The following is a 14,891-nucleotide window of genomic DNA, read 5'->3' as shown; positions in this document are numbered from 1 at the left end:
ACTTTAGAAAACTCCTGACCTGCAAAGGTACAGGCCGAATTTAAATTTTAAAAGTTCTATTCTTGTACCCTGTGGGGAAGGTGATCTCATTCTTGGGACAAGTGCTGATTTTCACCTGATTCCTCAACATTATCAATTCCCGTTTCCCTTCCTGCCATGTTCCCAACTCTAGTTAGTGTGCTGTAGGATTTTAGCTTTGAATCCCCTGTAAAATGACTCCAAGACCTAAAAGGCAGTTTACTTATGAAATTTATTTTTTCATATAAATTATGTATTTCTCTGGGCAGACAGCCTTCACCTTATTGCACTAATAGCACATCTGTAATACCAAGCTACAGGACAAATCTTAACAAGGTCTGTATTCTTCCACGTAGCACTTGTCTACCAGGCACTGTAGAGGAGGAGGAGGAGCCAGGATCCGCTCAGGAGCAGGAGGGGAGGGGGCAACATGTACCCCTTCGGACAGTTGGTTTTCTCCCGGGAGGGGGAACATGCAGAGTTACGTGTGGATTCTGGAAGTGGGAGGAGGTCCTGGAGGCTGAGAAGCCCAATGCAACACTGCAGCGTGGCTCCCTTCCCTTCTGGGGGAGGCGGGGACCCCTCTCACTCATCTGTAACACATCACCCTGGCCTCGCTGAGGCTTTGGGGAAAAGGGGAAGGGATCATTGAATTAGCAGCAATTAAGAAGAGGCCATACACTGCCACAGTGTGGGGGTGTCATCCTGGCCCTGCAGACCTGAATGCTGTGTATCCTACGGAGAGGGGCCATTCAAGACCCAGAGCAGGCTCTCAAGCCTCTTCTCTAATGGAGCGGGGGACGGTGCTCAGACGTCCGTGACCACACTAACTAGCAGAGCTCTGGTGCTGGGTCTACTAAGCACTGGTCAAAGCTGTAAGGAGACCGAGTCTGTAGGCGGAGTGAGGGCTGCCGAGTTAGGGGGGGTCAAGAGCACGGGGGGTGGGGCGGGGCGGGGGTGGGTAGTGGGCAGTGACTGTAACATGATTAGGCCCTCCTTGCAGGTGGGGGCTGGGCTGAACAGAGTGGGGTTAGGAGGGGCTGCAGGCCCCGGGGCACCCCTCACTCTGCCTTTGAACTACACTGAAGACAAGTTGCTCACATACTCTAAAGCACATTCTTGATACAGGGATGGGGACTTTGGGGGAAGCGGTGATTTGGTATCAGGCGAGAGCCACATTAAGCCTTCATGAGGGCAGCCACGACAGCCTTGGCGTTTAGACTGCGTAGGTCACAGTAGGTCTGGCCAGTGCCCACGAAGACGATGGGTTTGCTTGTGATGTAGGTCATAGAAATCGCAGCTCCCACCTGAAGCAGAGACAGGATACCCAGTCATCTCTGGACCCTGCCTTCTCACGCCCTCAGCAACAGGCGGCTCTGGAACCTGTGTGCCCTTAGAGCCTCCGCTCCCCTGTGAAGGACGGCCATTCCCCCTCCTGGTCCCACTCTGCCCTGTGTCGTCCATGTTTACCTTGTCATCAATGGTATCAAACTTGGTAAGGACAATGCCATCAATGAGCCGAGGTGTCTGGGCCATAGAATGGTCAGCCAAGGCTCTGTTGAACTTGACCTGAAAGGAGAAACATTATCACACACAACTGGCCAGAGCTGAGGTTGGGAAGAGAACCAGGCCCAAGCCCTCACCAGCTGGTCCACGGCCTCGTTGCCTACTAAGGCCTCCCCCACAAACAGCACCAGGTCGGGTGTGTTGACAGTGATGAGCTTGGCCAGGGCAGTCATCAGGGGAGCGTTGTCTTGCATGCGGCCAGCTGTGTCCACCAGCACCACATCAAAGCCTTGGTTACGTGCTAGAAAGAAAAAAGTGATCAACTCAAAACTCCTGGATTGTTACACTCCTTTACAGCTTCCTCTCAACAGGTCCTAAACTGGCCCTATTAAAAGTCTGCCTGTTTGTTTCCTTAGGTTCTGAATCAGGTTACAAGGTAATGTAAGGAACAATTTCCACACACTGTCATCAAGTGTATTTAGGGAAAGGCAGGCAGGCGGGTGTGCCTGTGTGTGCACTCAGCCGTGTCTGACTCTGCAACCCTGTAGCCCGCCAGGCTCCTCTATCCATGCAATTTCCCAGGCAAGGATACTGGAGTGGGTTGCATTTCCTCCTGCAGGGGATCTTCCCGACCCAGGGCTGGAACCTGCATCTCTTGTGTCTCCTGCATTGGCAGGCAGATTTTTTACCACTGAGCCACACCTGGGAAACCCTAGCAGGAGGATAAAGGTGACCAAATATTAAGGTAACGAAACAAATGTATGAGGTTTGCCTGCAACTACACATGTTACCCCAAAGCACAGCATGGCATGGCACATCTCTAATTCTGAGCTGTTATTGAGCAGAAAGTTGGTGGTAGGGTAACCCTGGTCCTCTGCAAGTTTCAAGACAACCCCTGGAGCAGAGAGGCCACAGAAGCTCCCCGCTTCCTGTGCACTGTACCAAAGGCGATGGCCTCCATGGCAATGCCAGCAGCATCCTTGCCGTAGCCCTTCTCAAACAGCTGCACCATGGTGCGGCCGCCATGGTTCTCAGGGGGGTGCAGGGCACTCAAACGCCGGGTGTGCGTCCGCAGCTGTTCTACGGCCCCGGCACGAAATGTGTCACAGGCAGCGATGAGGACACTGAAGCCGTTCTCTAACAGCCAGAAGGAGATCTGCAAAAGAGGCAAAACTGTCAGCCAGCCCCAGAGCAGCAGAGAAGTAAAAAGTGGAAGAAACAACGTCAAAGACAGGCTGGGGAACCGCACCGACCTTGGCAAGGTTGGTAGACTTCCCCACGCCGTTCACACCACAGAAAGTGACCACGTACGGGCGCTGATGACGCTGGGCATCCATGATGTCCCGGAGCATGTCTACACGGCGCTGCGGCTGTAGAATCTGCACCAAGGACTCCTGCAGAGCTTGCTTTACCGTGGAAGTCACGGCTGGGGGGCGGGGGGGCAGGGAGGTATACCCATGAAGCCCAAGTCAGGTGCTCTGAACACCTGGCATCTGGCCAAGTTAAAGGGAACTAGGATCCTGCCCAGGAATCCACACCGTATCTGACAGCCCTAAGCACCTGACAGGTAATTTATTCAAACCCTCTTAAGTTAGGTGTCACGAACACCTGAAGTCTAAGTGAAATGACGGAGATTTAGAGATTATAGTTTGTCAAAAGTCACGCATGTAATAAGAATGGTGGTGACTTCATAACCTCCACCCCAGCACTTCGGGATCTGGGGAGATACTTACTGCTGAACGTCCCCATCACCTTCCCTTCCAACTTGTTGGCCACGGATTCACAGAGCTGGACTGCAATGTCTGCTGCCACGTTCTTAGCTAAGGAGGTGGACAAGCGTGGGGTGAGTGCCCCTGCAGGACTGAACGACGCCCATGGTACAGCCCTTCCACCCCACCATCCTTACCCCAAAAACACGAGTCTACCCTGTCCTGACTCACCAATGAGATGGTCACGCATCTTGTCCAGCACAGATTCCATGTCTTCACGAGTCAAGCTCTTGGAACCCACAAGGCCCTTCAGCATCCCGAACATGCCACCCAGAGTCCCCTTGGTAGCACTGCAGGCACAGAAAACCACAGATGCCCAGAAAGCCAGCAGGCAGCCAGCAAGTCCTGTCCCTTCTGGAGGCACAGCCACCACCCGCCACCTGGAATCCCGTACCTAGGTTTGGTGGAGTTCTGAGCAGCTCCTTCATCATCTGAGCTGCTGCAGTCCAGATCCTGAAGCTGCCTCCCAGACCCAGTCCCTCGAATCTGGAGGGTATGGGGAGAGGAAGAGCGGGTCAGCAAACTATAAGCTGGCAGAGAGGGAAGCCTGGAGTGACCCTGTCTTACACTGCTCCGCCCATTGACTCCAGAAGCTCCAAATGTAACCCACCCTCTGGCTCCAAGGAATCAAGGGGACTGCCCTCCTCAGCTCTCCTTCCTCCCCTGCTTCTTATTACCAGTAACCCTCACCCTGGCCCCTGCTACCTCTTACCAAGTTGATATCCTCGGGTGGGGCCACTTCGGGGGCTCCGTTGGTGGTGGGAGTGCTGTAGTCCAAAACTTCCTTGTTAGCAGAGCCTCCCAGTGCCCATACCCGGGGTGCCTTTTTGCCCTTCTCCTTGGGAGCATCTGACTTACTGGACTTGCTGTGAAGGGTTACAGTAGAGAGTTACAGTGGAGAAGCAGGACAGGCAGCATCCACCTCAGAGACAAGGACTCCCTCGCCCCCAGTGTGTCTGGATAGCAAAAGCTTAGGGCAAAGCTGGGCTGCTCACCCGGACTTCTCCATACCCCTCCCATGCTTCTGAATGAACTCTTCCCGCTTCCTGCGGATCTGCTCCTCTTTGGAAAGTTCCTCCCCGTTCTCAGGTCCTACTGGGAGACCTGACTTTTCTGCGGGGGCTGCCTTGCTAGTAGCCAGAGGGCCATCAGAACCTGTCAAGGAGAAAACTCACTGAAAAAAAAAAAAAAAAAAAAGACCAAATTCCAACAAAATAGACAAATGGGGAAAAGCCTCCGAGATCATTCAGAGAAAACCATGAAGAAACACCTGGGGGATCACCAAGACTGGGGACAATGATGAGGGTGGTGGGCACCTGCACCAGGGAGGCAAACGATGGCAAAGGGAAGGACAGGGAATCACTTCAGTGCCACCTTAACAACGTCTCATGCCCCTGGATGTCCAAGTTCAAACTCACCTTCCTTCTTGGCCCCCTTGTTTTTCTTGTTATTCTTGGCTTTTTCCTTAGGTTTTTCACCCCGTGTCTCAATCATGGATCTCACAGGTTTCTTGGCCTTTTCAGAATCTTCAAATTTCTTCATGGTAGTGGGAGCACGGAGCTTACTGCTCTCCTCTGCTTCACTAAAGAGAAAAGTTCGTGCTAAGTCGCTTCAGTCGTGCCTGACTCTGATCCTATGGACAGAGGAGCCTGGTGGGCTAGGCTCCTCTGTCCATGAGATTCTCCAGTCAAGAATTCTAGAGTGGGTTGCCATTTCTGTCTCCAGGGGATCTTCCCAAGCCAGTGATCAAACCTGGGTCTCCCACATTGCAGGTATTCTTTACCATCTGAGCCACCAGGGAAGCCCAGAGAGAAAAAGTGGACAGTCTAAATCCAGGGGAAGGGCCCTCACACCAAGAAGGCAATCAGAACCGGGAAGCCAACTCAGGAGCCCCTGTCAACCCACAGCATACTACCCACCCTTGGGAAGGAAGGGAATTCATCAAATCTCAGAAACTGATTTTGGAGAGGGGAGGCCTCTCACCGAAGGAGCCGCAGAAAGTCATTCTGGAAATCGAAGGTGCCATTCAATAGACTCAAGGCACTCTGCTGTTGGATCTCAGTGCGGTACTTGTCTCGGAACAGCCGGTGAACGTCGTCTATCAACTTGTCCACATATGTCAGTGTTAGGATCTTCTGAAAACCTACCTGTTCAGGGGAAGGAAGAGAGCCAGCAGATCTGCTTACACGCCGGCCCAGAACAGAGGGAAGCCAACTGGACCCAGGCCTCCAGGGACTGGCTCAGCACCCTGGCCGGCTTCCCTGACCTGAGGAGCAGCCAAGCCCTCTGACTGGGCCCAAGAGCGGCTTCCCTTTCCCCCTCCACCCTCCTTGTTTTCTCAGTTACTTCATCGTAGACACTGGGTGTAATTAATCAGGATCTTCTGAATCATCAGGACTGCCTGTCAATGTAATCGTTATCCCTCTAAAATACCCTCACTTACCACAAACACCAACTCAAACTGGTTGTCCAGTTTATACTTGAGAGTGAGTGCCTCATGGGTGAAGGAGTTGTTACCTCCTCTCTCCTGGAAAAAGAGTATATCTCAGAGCTCAGACTGTCCCCTCAAACACCTGGAGTTGGGCCCCTCCAGGACTGCCTTTGGGAAGGAACCAGACATTCCCCTAAACTCAAACCTGTCCCCCAGAGCCAAAGATTCAGGGGCACTGCTCTCCAGCATGCACCTGGGAGAAAAGTGTAGACACCCAGCTGGGGGGAAGGAGGGGAAAGGTGGGAGGGACCGACATGGGCGAGCGAGAAGGGAGTCCTCATGTAAACAATCAGGTTTACCGGCAGCCGGACACTACCTACACTTCTTAAAAGACGTTCTTTCATCCTTTATCTCATCCAGCCTTTGCGACAACAGAAAATCAAGCCGCTGGCAGCGAAAGGGGAGAACGAAGGGAGGTCTCAATAGACTACGGAATCCGGCCAGAGTCCCAGAAAGCGGGAGGGGGGGGAGGGGACATAGCAAAGTTGCGGGACGGTCTGATGGGGGCGGGAGAAAGAAGTGGAGTCCCGGCTACGAGCGAGCGACCAGTTTGAGGTGGGCCGACAGGGTGAGAGGGAGGCCCGAGATCAGTCGAGGGGGATTAGGGGTCGGGTCAGGGTGAGGGGGATGAGCCCGGAATTCTGATCCCGCGGGGGCGGTACCTGCAGCAGCACGGAACGAATTAACGCGTTAACGGGCCCGGTGCATGAGTCGCTCACTCCCTGAAAGCACCAGAGAACGAGCCCGCCTTTGGAAAAAATGGTGAAGAAGTCGAGCATGGCGGCAGCGGGAAAGGAGCCGGGGCCGGCGCCGGGAACTCAGGCCTCGATCGCCGCCGCTTCCTGCTGCGCCAAGCGCGGGACACGTCACACCAGCGGCCCCGGAAACCAGCGCAGCCGCACTTCCGCTCAACGCCGCCGGGATCCCTCCCCGGCTCCGCCCACGGGCGCGCAGGACTGACGTAGACGCCAGGCTGGCCAATGGAGGGTGGGGGCGGGCCTGGGCGGGGCTCTCAGCATGTCACGGGAGGGGCCAACCGCCTATAGGGTGGGGGGGCGGAGCCCGGAGGCGTCGCTGGCCAATGTGCTCGAATGAACGACTGGCGGCGCGTAGCAGTGACTGCAGGCTGAGACTATACAGGGGGAGGGTGTAGCTCTCGTAGCGGCCAGGAGCAGCAGGGCCATGCTTCAGAGGGCGCTGCGGCTCCGCCTGGGCCCGTACCTCTCCGGACGGGGGCTAGGCACATACAGAGGAGGCTCTACTCTGGGTAAAGTTGAGGGCAGCGGAGGGTATCATGGTTCTGGGGTGTCCCCAGTCTCCAGCCTTGTGACCTTCAGGACTCAGAATCCCTGCCCATGCTGGGAAGACAGTGGGTCGCTCGGAATAGGGAGTAACCTTGTCTGCTGGAGCTTGTAGAGCCTGGACAGGGGTATGGATCCCAGAGCTGCCCTTCTCAGGTGACGCATCCCAGATCATATTATGCCTGAGTTTGCCACCAGAATAGCAGCCAGGCTGATTCATTGGTTGCACAGAAATTAATGAAGTCCTGCTCGCATGCAGGATTCTGTTTTGAGGCCGTGAGGAGGAAAGAAGAGAAAGAGAGGATTTGATACATGTCCTGGAGGTGTCTGAGGTGTAGCTGGAGAGGGAAGGCTTTGTAGACCAGTTGAAAACTGAAGAGAAGCCAACTGGGACGATGTCCTGCACTGCCAGTACATAGTGTTGGTAGCCATACATGGAACAGGTGGGAACTGAGATCAGCCTTGAAAGATGATGTTTACTGGCTCAAAGAAAGTGTGAGTTCCAGGTTCTGGAGAACTGAGCAAAGGGTAGGAAAAAGTATTGTTTTTGTGCAAGTAATTAGCAAAGACCATCTGGATAGAGAGTTGAGTAGTAACATGAAATGATGGGTAAGGTTAAGTCCAGATCAAAGAAAGACTCGAATGCTGAGAAGAGTTTGAACTTGGAACTGGAGACAGTGACAGAAGACTTGGAGATTTATGAGCTTGGTGTGCAAGACAAAATGATTCATGTATTCAAGGCACTTATTGGGCACTTAGGATGTGCCAGGCACTGTGCTAGGCTGGAGATTTGGTGGAGAAGGTAGACATAGCACAGTATGAAGCAATCACAAATGAGTTCAAAGTTGCAAGTGTGCTGCATGTTGCAAAAGAACAGTTCACTGAGCTATGAGATAGTAATAGGAGAACTTGACATAGGTTAGGGGAGGTCAGGAAAGGCATCCCTGAGAAAATGATAACTGGGCTGAGATCTAAAGGAACCAAGGAGTTAACTGGGCAAAGAAGTGGGCACAGTTTCAAAGCAGAGAACACCTGTGTGGGTCCTCTGTGGCAGAAATGAAGGGGTGAGGTTGGAGGGTTCTGGGAAGACAAGGTGAACAAGAGCTAGATCGGGCAGTGTCTCACAGGCCACATGAAGGATTTCGAACTCTTTATCCTCAGAGTGATGGGAAGCCATGGAAAGTTGTAAGCAAAAGAGTGTTTGATTAGATTAATGTTCAGAAGAGGTCATTCTAGCTGTGATAGACTCATTGGAAAAGACCCTGATGCTGGGAAAGATTGAAAGGCAGGAGCAGAAGGGGGCGACAGGATTAGATGGTTGGATAGCATCATCGACTCAGTGGACATGAGTTTGAGCATGCTCTGGGAGTTGGCGATGGACAGGGAGGCCTGGCATGCTTCAGTCCATGGGGTCGCAGAGTCGGACATGACTTAGCTATTGAACAACAACAACAAAGCTGTGATAGAGGAAAGAAGTTGGGGGGGGTAGGACAAAAGGGGAATGAGTGGAAATGGGGGCTCTTAACAGCCTTCGCGGGAAAGACATCGTTGTGGTTTGGTCCAGGGCAGTGGTGGTAGAGATGGGGAAAAAAGGGGGACAGATCGGAGAGATATTTAAGAGGCAAAGTCATAAGAACTTGATAACAGACAGGACGTGAGTGTAGATTTGCTGGTGGTGATGAATATCCAGGAGAAGGTGCCACTCAGAGGTCCATGCTTCTGAGGGCCCTATGGCTCTAGATGTGCCGGGACCTATTGGTCCAGAAGCCCAGGAGAGAAATGTGTAAGTCCCCTGGCCTAGGGAGAGTAGAGAGTGTTCATTTCAGGAAGCTGAATCTTGCAGTGCTAGGTATGATGCACTCAAAGGAAGTGAGACTCGGGCGCAGAGACCGTGAGGCAAAGCTGTGGAATGCTGCTGGGTGCCAGCTGACCTTGTGAGGACTAAAAACTCAGTGTCAGTTTAGCCCACCTTCTCCTATGCCCATCCTCCAACCTCGGCACACACACACCCCACCCCGCATTTTGGAAAGGAGATGCATGGCCCTCTCTGACCATAACTGCGTCCCACAGACTGGGATGGAAAGGTGTCGGAGATCAAGAAGAAGATCCAGTCCATCTTCCCTGGCGGGGCTTGGAGCCCTCTGTATGACACCAGCCACCTGCCCCCGGAACGCTCAGATGTGGTGATTGTAGGGGGTGGAGTGCTTGGCCTGTCGGTGGCCTACTGGCTGAAGAGGCTGGAGAAGCAGCGAGGTGCCATTCGGGTGCTGGTGGTGGAGCGGGACCACACGGTGAGGTCTGGGGTGGGGCAGGTCAGGCGACTCAGAGTCAGGGGCAGGGGAGGAGAAGAAAGGCCGAAATCTCTGAAGGGACAGGACTTTGGCCCTTGTTGTGAAACAGCCCCAGGTTCTTCCTCAAACTAGTGACCTTGACAGTAAGGTTTTTGCTTTTGAAAGCAAATTTCACAACGTTGTGTGTTTTGAGATTGCAGAGGTCTGGCCTGCATTCTAGCTGTAATCAGCTCAAAAAGTTATTACAACCCCCTTGCAGGCGTCATTGTTTCTGAGGTTTTTGTGCTTTAATTGTTCCTGTTTACCACTGCTGGCTAGTCACAGGTCTTGCTCCATTGGCCATGTCTGTCTATTTTCCAGTTAGTAGAACCAAATGTCAGTCTCCAGCCTTGGACTTCAGAGCCATTACCATCTTGTAACATTTCGTATGAGGGTGTCCTGCCCTTTGATACTGACCCTTTGCTCTGTACCTATCCTAATAAGGATTTTAATGACCATTGTCGTCACTGCCTTCATTTGGGTTTGTTCACTTCAGCTCCTCTTAGATTATAAAATAATCTGAAATAATCTGAAGGTAGGACTCCCCTTCAGTTTTGGGCATGTGACTCTCACCCTGCACAAGAGTATTCTGCTCGCGTGGGACAGGGCCCGCCTCACCTTCTCTCTTCTCTGCAGTATGCCCGGGCCTCCACCGTGCTCTCCGTGGGCGGGATTCGCCAGCAGTTCTCATTGCCTGAGAACGTCCAGCTCTCCCTCTTTTCGGCCGAATTTCTCCGGAACATCAATGTGAGATTGGGGGGTGGGGGTGGCGACCCCTCCTTTAGCCCAGAGAGGGGGGCAGTCCTGCTGGCGGGGGAGACAGGGCAGCTAGGAGTTGGAAACGCCAGTTTTCTTCTCAGTGGCTGTGCCTGGAGGGGGCTTTTCTCTGGGTCAGGGCACTGAGCTGAGGGTTGTGGTAGGAAAGCCAGAAAAGCTCCCTCTCCTTTCTTTCTTTTCTTTTTTTTTAATTAATTTATTTGGCTGCACTGGGTCTTAGTTGCAGCATGCAGAATCTTTGATCTTTGTTGCATTATGCAGGATCTCTAGTTACAGCTTGTGGGATCTCTAGATGTGGCATGTGGAATCTAATTCCGTGACCAGGAATTGAACCTGGGCCCCCTGCATTGGGAGCTCAGAGTCTTAGCCTTTGGACACCAGGGAAGTCCCACTGCCTCCCTTCTTGAAGTCAGTTTCTTGGACGAGCTTTTCTTTGCACACAGGAGTACCTGGCGGTGGTGGATGACCCTCCCCTGGACCTCCAGTTCAACCCCTCCGGTTACCTCCTTCTGGCTTCTGAGGAGGGGGCTGCGATCATGGAACGCAATGTGAAAATGCAGAGGTGGGCGCCTGGCGCAGCCTCCGCGCTGCATCTCAGCTGGCCTCTGACTCACTTTAGAAGCCGGGGTGACAGAGCCAATGAGACGGGCCCTGCTCCCTACGAGCTCAGTCTGGCAGGAAGATGGACACGGGCAAACCCCCAGTGTCCCGTGCTAAGTGCTGTGTCCAGACATGGACAGTAGCTGTCACGGTGGTTCCTAAATTCCCAGGCGATGAGAACCCCCCAGTACACATCCCTCCTACCACATCCCACGAATCCACACGTGTTTTCTCTAACAGCCAGAGAGTAGAGCTTGTAGGCTTTACAGGGCACTTGTGTCAAAGGCTATGGGGGTCTCATGACCAGCCAGTCAAGAGTGGGCACCTTCCCCAGACCGTTCTGACTTTCACTAGTGACATCAAGTCACGTCCTCAATGCATTATAAATATTAACTCGTTTAGTTGTCAGAACATCCCCATTTCCCACACGGGGAACCTGAGGTACCCGGAGCTAGTAGGTGGTGGCGCCAGGATTTGAACCAGACTGCCTCGTCCGGCTTGTGTGTCCTTTGGGCACCTGTGATGCTGCCTTTGGGCATCAGGGTCGCAGAGGGGACAGTTGTGTGGTGAGCAGGACTGTACTGGACGGTGGACGGGGAGGGCCCCCTGAGTAGAACAGAGTGAAGCACAGGGTATAGTTAGGGGGGTGGCAGGGGGCTTGGTGTGGCCAAAGGGAGTCTAGGGTGTCAGACTGGAAAGGGAGGGCAGAGGCTGAAGAGTCTTGACCAGGCAGCAAGGAGCAGTGACGTGGGTGAGGTGACCGTGGAGCCAGGCCCACTCTTGTCTCCCCCCTGCCTCCCCCCCATACACACCCTCATCGAGCACACGCGCGCAGACCCACACATTTCTCCAGGCAGGAAGGAGCCAAAGTCTGTCTGATGTCTCCAGAGCAGCTTCAGAAAAAGTTTCCCTGGATCAACACAGAGGGAGTGGCCTTGGCATCATACGGTGAGCCTTGCTTGGAGAGAGGGTCAGAGGTTGAGGGGCGCCTCAGGTTAGAAGTCTCAGCACCCCGAAGCCAAGGAAGGCATCCTCCTGGCCGGCAGGACCTCCCCCGGGCCAGGCCAGCTCTCTGTCCTTTCATAGGATCTAGCTCTGATGCAGTCGGTCAACATGACATTCCGCAGCTTACGATTCCTGAAGAAGAGTCAAGGGGTGTGGGGAAGACAACAGGAGAGGAGGGTCCTAGGCCCCCTTCACGAGTCTTCTTTCTCCTCACAGGGCTGGAGAACGAGGGTTGGTTTGACCCCTGGTGTCTGCTCCAGGGGCTTCGGCGAAAGTTACAGTCCATGGGGGTCCTTTTCTGCCAAGGAGAGGTGACACGTGAGTCTGCGGCCCGGTGCCCACGGCTTGTGTCGTCTGCCGGCGGGGAGGCCAGCCCACACCGGATCTCGCCTGCACACACAGGCTGAGCAAGGGGAGTGGGGGCTTCTCCCCAGGTCTGGCCCTGAGCATCCTGACTCCAGCTCCTAAGCAGATTTTTCCATGACTCGTGAGCTGCTTGAAGTTCCGGCATCCTCCTGTCCTCTGTGGCCAAGTTCGTCCCGGCTGCCCTGTCCCTGCTGGCTTCTATGTCTGTGGGACAGCCCCAGCCTTCAGCTTTCTGTCCTTAGGGAACCAGTGGAAGCTCCATTTCCTTCCTCTTCGAGGCCTCAAGGACTTATCTTCTCCCCTTTTTCCTGCAGGTTTCATCTCTTCTTCCAGCCACATGGAGACTGGCAGCGGGGAGCAGGTGACTTTGAAAAGGATCCATGAGGTCCATGTAAGTTCCCAGCCCAGGGGCCTCCTTTAGCAGAGTGCAGGGTGAGGAAGGTCATGACTGCCCTTGTGTGTATGCATTTTGATTAAATTGTTATAATTATAGAGGAAAATTGCTTTACCATATTGTGTTGGTTTCTGGTATACCACAACGCGAATCAGTCATAACTACATACATCCCTGCTTTCTTGATCCTCCCTCCCCCCTCCCATCCCACTCCTCTGATAGTCACAAGACGCCAGGCTGGGCCCCCTGTGTTATATAGTCCCATCCCACTCGCTAGCTATTTTACACACGCCTGTCCTGATCTTCCTCTACCCACTCCCGGTGTGGGTAAACCAAGGCTGGGGAAGAAATGGACAGCTCCCTCCCCTCCCTCTCTGGCGCCCGCAGGTGAAGATGGACCGCAGCCAGGAGTTCCAGCCGGTGGAGTGTGCCATCGTGGTCAATGCAGCGGGGGCCTGGTCTGGGCAAATCGCAGAGCTGGCTGGCGTTGGGAACGGGCCACCGGGCACCATGCAGGGCACCAGGCTGCCCGTGGAGCCGAGGAAAAGGTGACTCCCCCAGGGCTCTGCGGGGGTGGTGACAGGAGGGTCGGGGCCGAGGGGTCACTGTTCGCGCCACTTCTCATGCTGCTGGTCACGGCAGGTATGTGTACCTGTGGCACTGCCCCCAGGGACCAGGCCTGGAGGCACCGCTCGTCGCAGACCCCAGTGGAGCCTATTTCCGTCGGGAAGGATTAGGCAACAACTACCTGGGCGGCTGTAGCCCCACAGAGGTAAGCTCCGTGGGGTCAGGGTGCCGGCGAGGAGACGGAGAGCGGGTGTCACTCAGGAGTCAGGCTTCCTTGGAGGGCCCCATGCGGGTACTGATGCCACAGTCCCCTCTGGCTTTGAACTGGGGTCTCTTTCCCCCAAGCCCCCGCTCACCAAGGGGTCCGACTAAAGAGGTTGGTGACGTCTGGATCTGCCCTTGTTTCCTGGACAACGTCAGCCCTGTCCCCACCTCTCCCTACCAGGAGGAGGAGCCAGACCCAGGGAACCTGGAAGTAGACTACGATTTCTTCCAGGAGAAGGTGTGGCCCCGTTTGGCCCGGAGGGTACCAGCTTTTGAGGCTCTAAAGGTAACTGGACAGATGACCCTGGAACGTCTGGGCCCGCTCCCAGAGCCTGCCGGCCACCCCACGCAACAGGGGCCTCCACTTCACAAGGGCTGAGGACCATTCCGTGGGCCCGCTCAGCGGTGGTAGTGGGTACCGGGAGTGAGGTGGGGTGCACGGGCAGCCCTCCCAGGAGCCCCATGTCTCGTGCCCCCACAGGTCCGGAGCGCCTGGGCTGGTTATTATGACTACAACACTTTTGACCAGAATGGCGTGGTGGGCCCCCACCCCCTTGTCGTCAACATGTACTTTGCGACAGGCTTCAGCGGCCACGGGCTCCAGCAGGCCCCCGCCGTGGGGCGGGCTGTGGCTGAGATGGTGCTAGAGGGCCACTTCCAGACCATCAACCTGAGCCCCTTCCTCTTCAGCCGCTTTTACTTTGGAGAGAAGGCCCAGGAACACTGTATCCTCTGAGCTCAGGAGCGCCTCACGGGCCCGCCCCCTACTATTACCCTGGGCTCTGACCCTGGGCATGCTCATACTCCTCACCGCTTGGGCACTCCCCAGCACCAAGCCAGGATCTCCTCCACCCGCCTCTCATCCAGGGCACCCTGCCCCATATGGGTCCAGGCCCAGGCCCAGGCTGACTGAGAACGATGGGGTGGGACCCCAGGACTGATCACAGCTCAGGTTGATGCCTCTCACCAGTAGCCCAGCGGGACACAACACCTCAGGGGACCTGAGCACCAGGACCCAGGACTGGCTCCTTCCTGGTACCAACCTGAGAGACTGCCTCTGCCTTTCTCCACAAAGCCCAGACCAGAAGCAACCTGGGGCAGCTTGGCCTAGGTCTGTTGACTTTTCTGTTTACCCTACTCATTGATCAATAAATGTGATTAACTCCTTCCTTTTAGCTGTCCTCTGTCCCGTTGTCTTTTCACCTAATGGCAGTCGCCTTTGAAACACCACCCTAGCGGGGGAAAAAAAAAAAGATGGAGGTGGCCCTCCCAGATCATCCACTGGGAGAGGGAGGGAGGAGAGGGCGGTCGTGCTGCCAGGGGGGACAGTGGGACCCTTGAGTAGAGGGTGGGTGAGTGCCAGGACTTATCAGGTGAGCAGAAGAGGAACAGCCACCTGAATGTGGAATGAATGCAACAAACTCGCCGAAACACAGGAAGGAAGTTGCCAGGGGCAGGGGGCAGGGATGGGGCAGGCTGAACCCAGTATCTGTCTTAACCCTAT

The 14,891-nt window shown here is 54.7% G+C and overlaps 2 protein-coding genes across 4 annotated transcripts; one reads left to right on the top strand and one right to left on the bottom strand.

Moving 5' to 3' along the window:
• Window positions 1–231: 231 nt before the first annotated feature.
• SRPRA (SRP receptor subunit alpha) lies at window positions 232–6,680 on the bottom strand. The gene is made up of 14 exons (XM_043873545.1): window positions 6,447–6,680; window positions 5,737–5,820; window positions 5,277–5,440; window positions 4,712–4,875; window positions 4,289–4,448; window positions 4,006–4,159; window positions 3,688–3,779; window positions 3,465–3,583; window positions 3,258–3,344; window positions 2,778–2,950; window positions 2,467–2,680; window positions 1,662–1,825; window positions 1,489–1,587; window positions 232–1,325 (listed from the first exon to the last, which is right to left on the bottom strand). The coding sequence occupies exons 1-14, from the start codon at window positions 6,561–6,563 to the stop codon at window positions 1,197–1,199; spliced, it is 1,920 nt and encodes a 639-aa protein (XP_043729480.1). The 5' UTR covers window positions 6,564–6,680; the 3' UTR covers window positions 232–1,196.
• A 192-nt stretch (window positions 6,681–6,872) lies between these two features.
• On the top strand, window positions 6,873–14,556 carry FOXRED1 (FAD dependent oxidoreductase domain containing 1). Of its 3 annotated transcripts, none has more exons than XM_043873491.1 (11): window positions 6,873–7,051; window positions 9,156–9,376; window positions 10,052–10,162; window positions 10,636–10,754; window positions 11,646–11,740; window positions 12,014–12,115; window positions 12,478–12,554; window positions 12,944–13,104; window positions 13,199–13,328; window positions 13,569–13,673; window positions 13,869–14,556. In XM_043873491.1, exons 1-11 carry the CDS (start codon window positions 6,967–6,969, stop codon window positions 14,121–14,123), a joined length of 1,461 nt encoding a protein of 486 aa, XP_043729426.1. In that variant the 5' UTR covers window positions 6,873–6,966; the 3' UTR covers window positions 14,124–14,556. The 3 variants fall into 3 exon arrangements, with proteins under 3 accessions (XP_043729426.1, XP_043729434.1, XP_043729441.1); XM_043873499.1 differs by having other exon boundaries at window positions 13,544–13,673; window positions 13,869–13,912; XM_043873506.1 differs by lacking the exon at window positions 13,869–14,556 and having other exon boundaries at window positions 13,469–13,600.
• The last annotated feature ends 335 nt before the right edge of the window (window positions 14,557–14,891 follow it).

The sequence above is a fragment of the Cervus elaphus genome, chromosome 2, assembly GCF_910594005.1.
Source record: "Cervus elaphus chromosome 2, mCerEla1.1, whole genome shotgun sequence".
NCBI lineage: Eukaryota > Metazoa > Chordata > Mammalia > Artiodactyla > Cervidae > Cervus > Cervus elaphus.
The sequence above is the reverse complement of the archived record's forward strand: the minus strand, read 5'-3'. Positions and strand labels throughout refer to the sequence as shown.

What these genes read in the sequence shown, in the direction of transcription:
- SRPRA (XM_043873545.1), bottom strand. Translation starts at nt 6,563, where the DNA reads ATGCTCGACTTCTTCACCATTTTTTCCAAAGGCGGGCTCGTTCTCTGG. An exon ending in GATGCGTGACCATCTCATTG is followed by an intron (nt 3,345 to 3,464) that starts GTGAGTCAGGAC and finishes CCACCTCCTTAG; the next exon opens with CTAAGAACGTGGCAGCAGAC. An exon ending in ACGAGGCCGTGGACCAGCTG is followed by an intron (nt 1,588 to 1,661) that starts GTGAGGGCTTGG and finishes TTCTCCTTTCAG; the next exon opens with GTCAAGTTCAACAGAGCCTT.
- FOXRED1 (XM_043873491.1), top strand. Translation starts at nt 6,967, where the DNA reads ATGCTTCAGAGGGCGCTGCGGCTCCGCCTGGGCCCGTACCTCTCCGGA. An exon ending in CAGAGGAGGCTCTACTCTGG is followed by an intron (nt 7,052 to 9,155) that starts GTAAAGTTGAGG and finishes TGCGTCCCACAG; the next exon opens with ACTGGGATGGAAAGGTGTCG. An exon ending in CGCAATGTGAAAATGCAGAG is followed by an intron (nt 10,755 to 11,645) that starts GTGGGCGCCTGG and finishes ACATTTCTCCAG; the next exon opens with GCAGGAAGGAGCCAAAGTCT.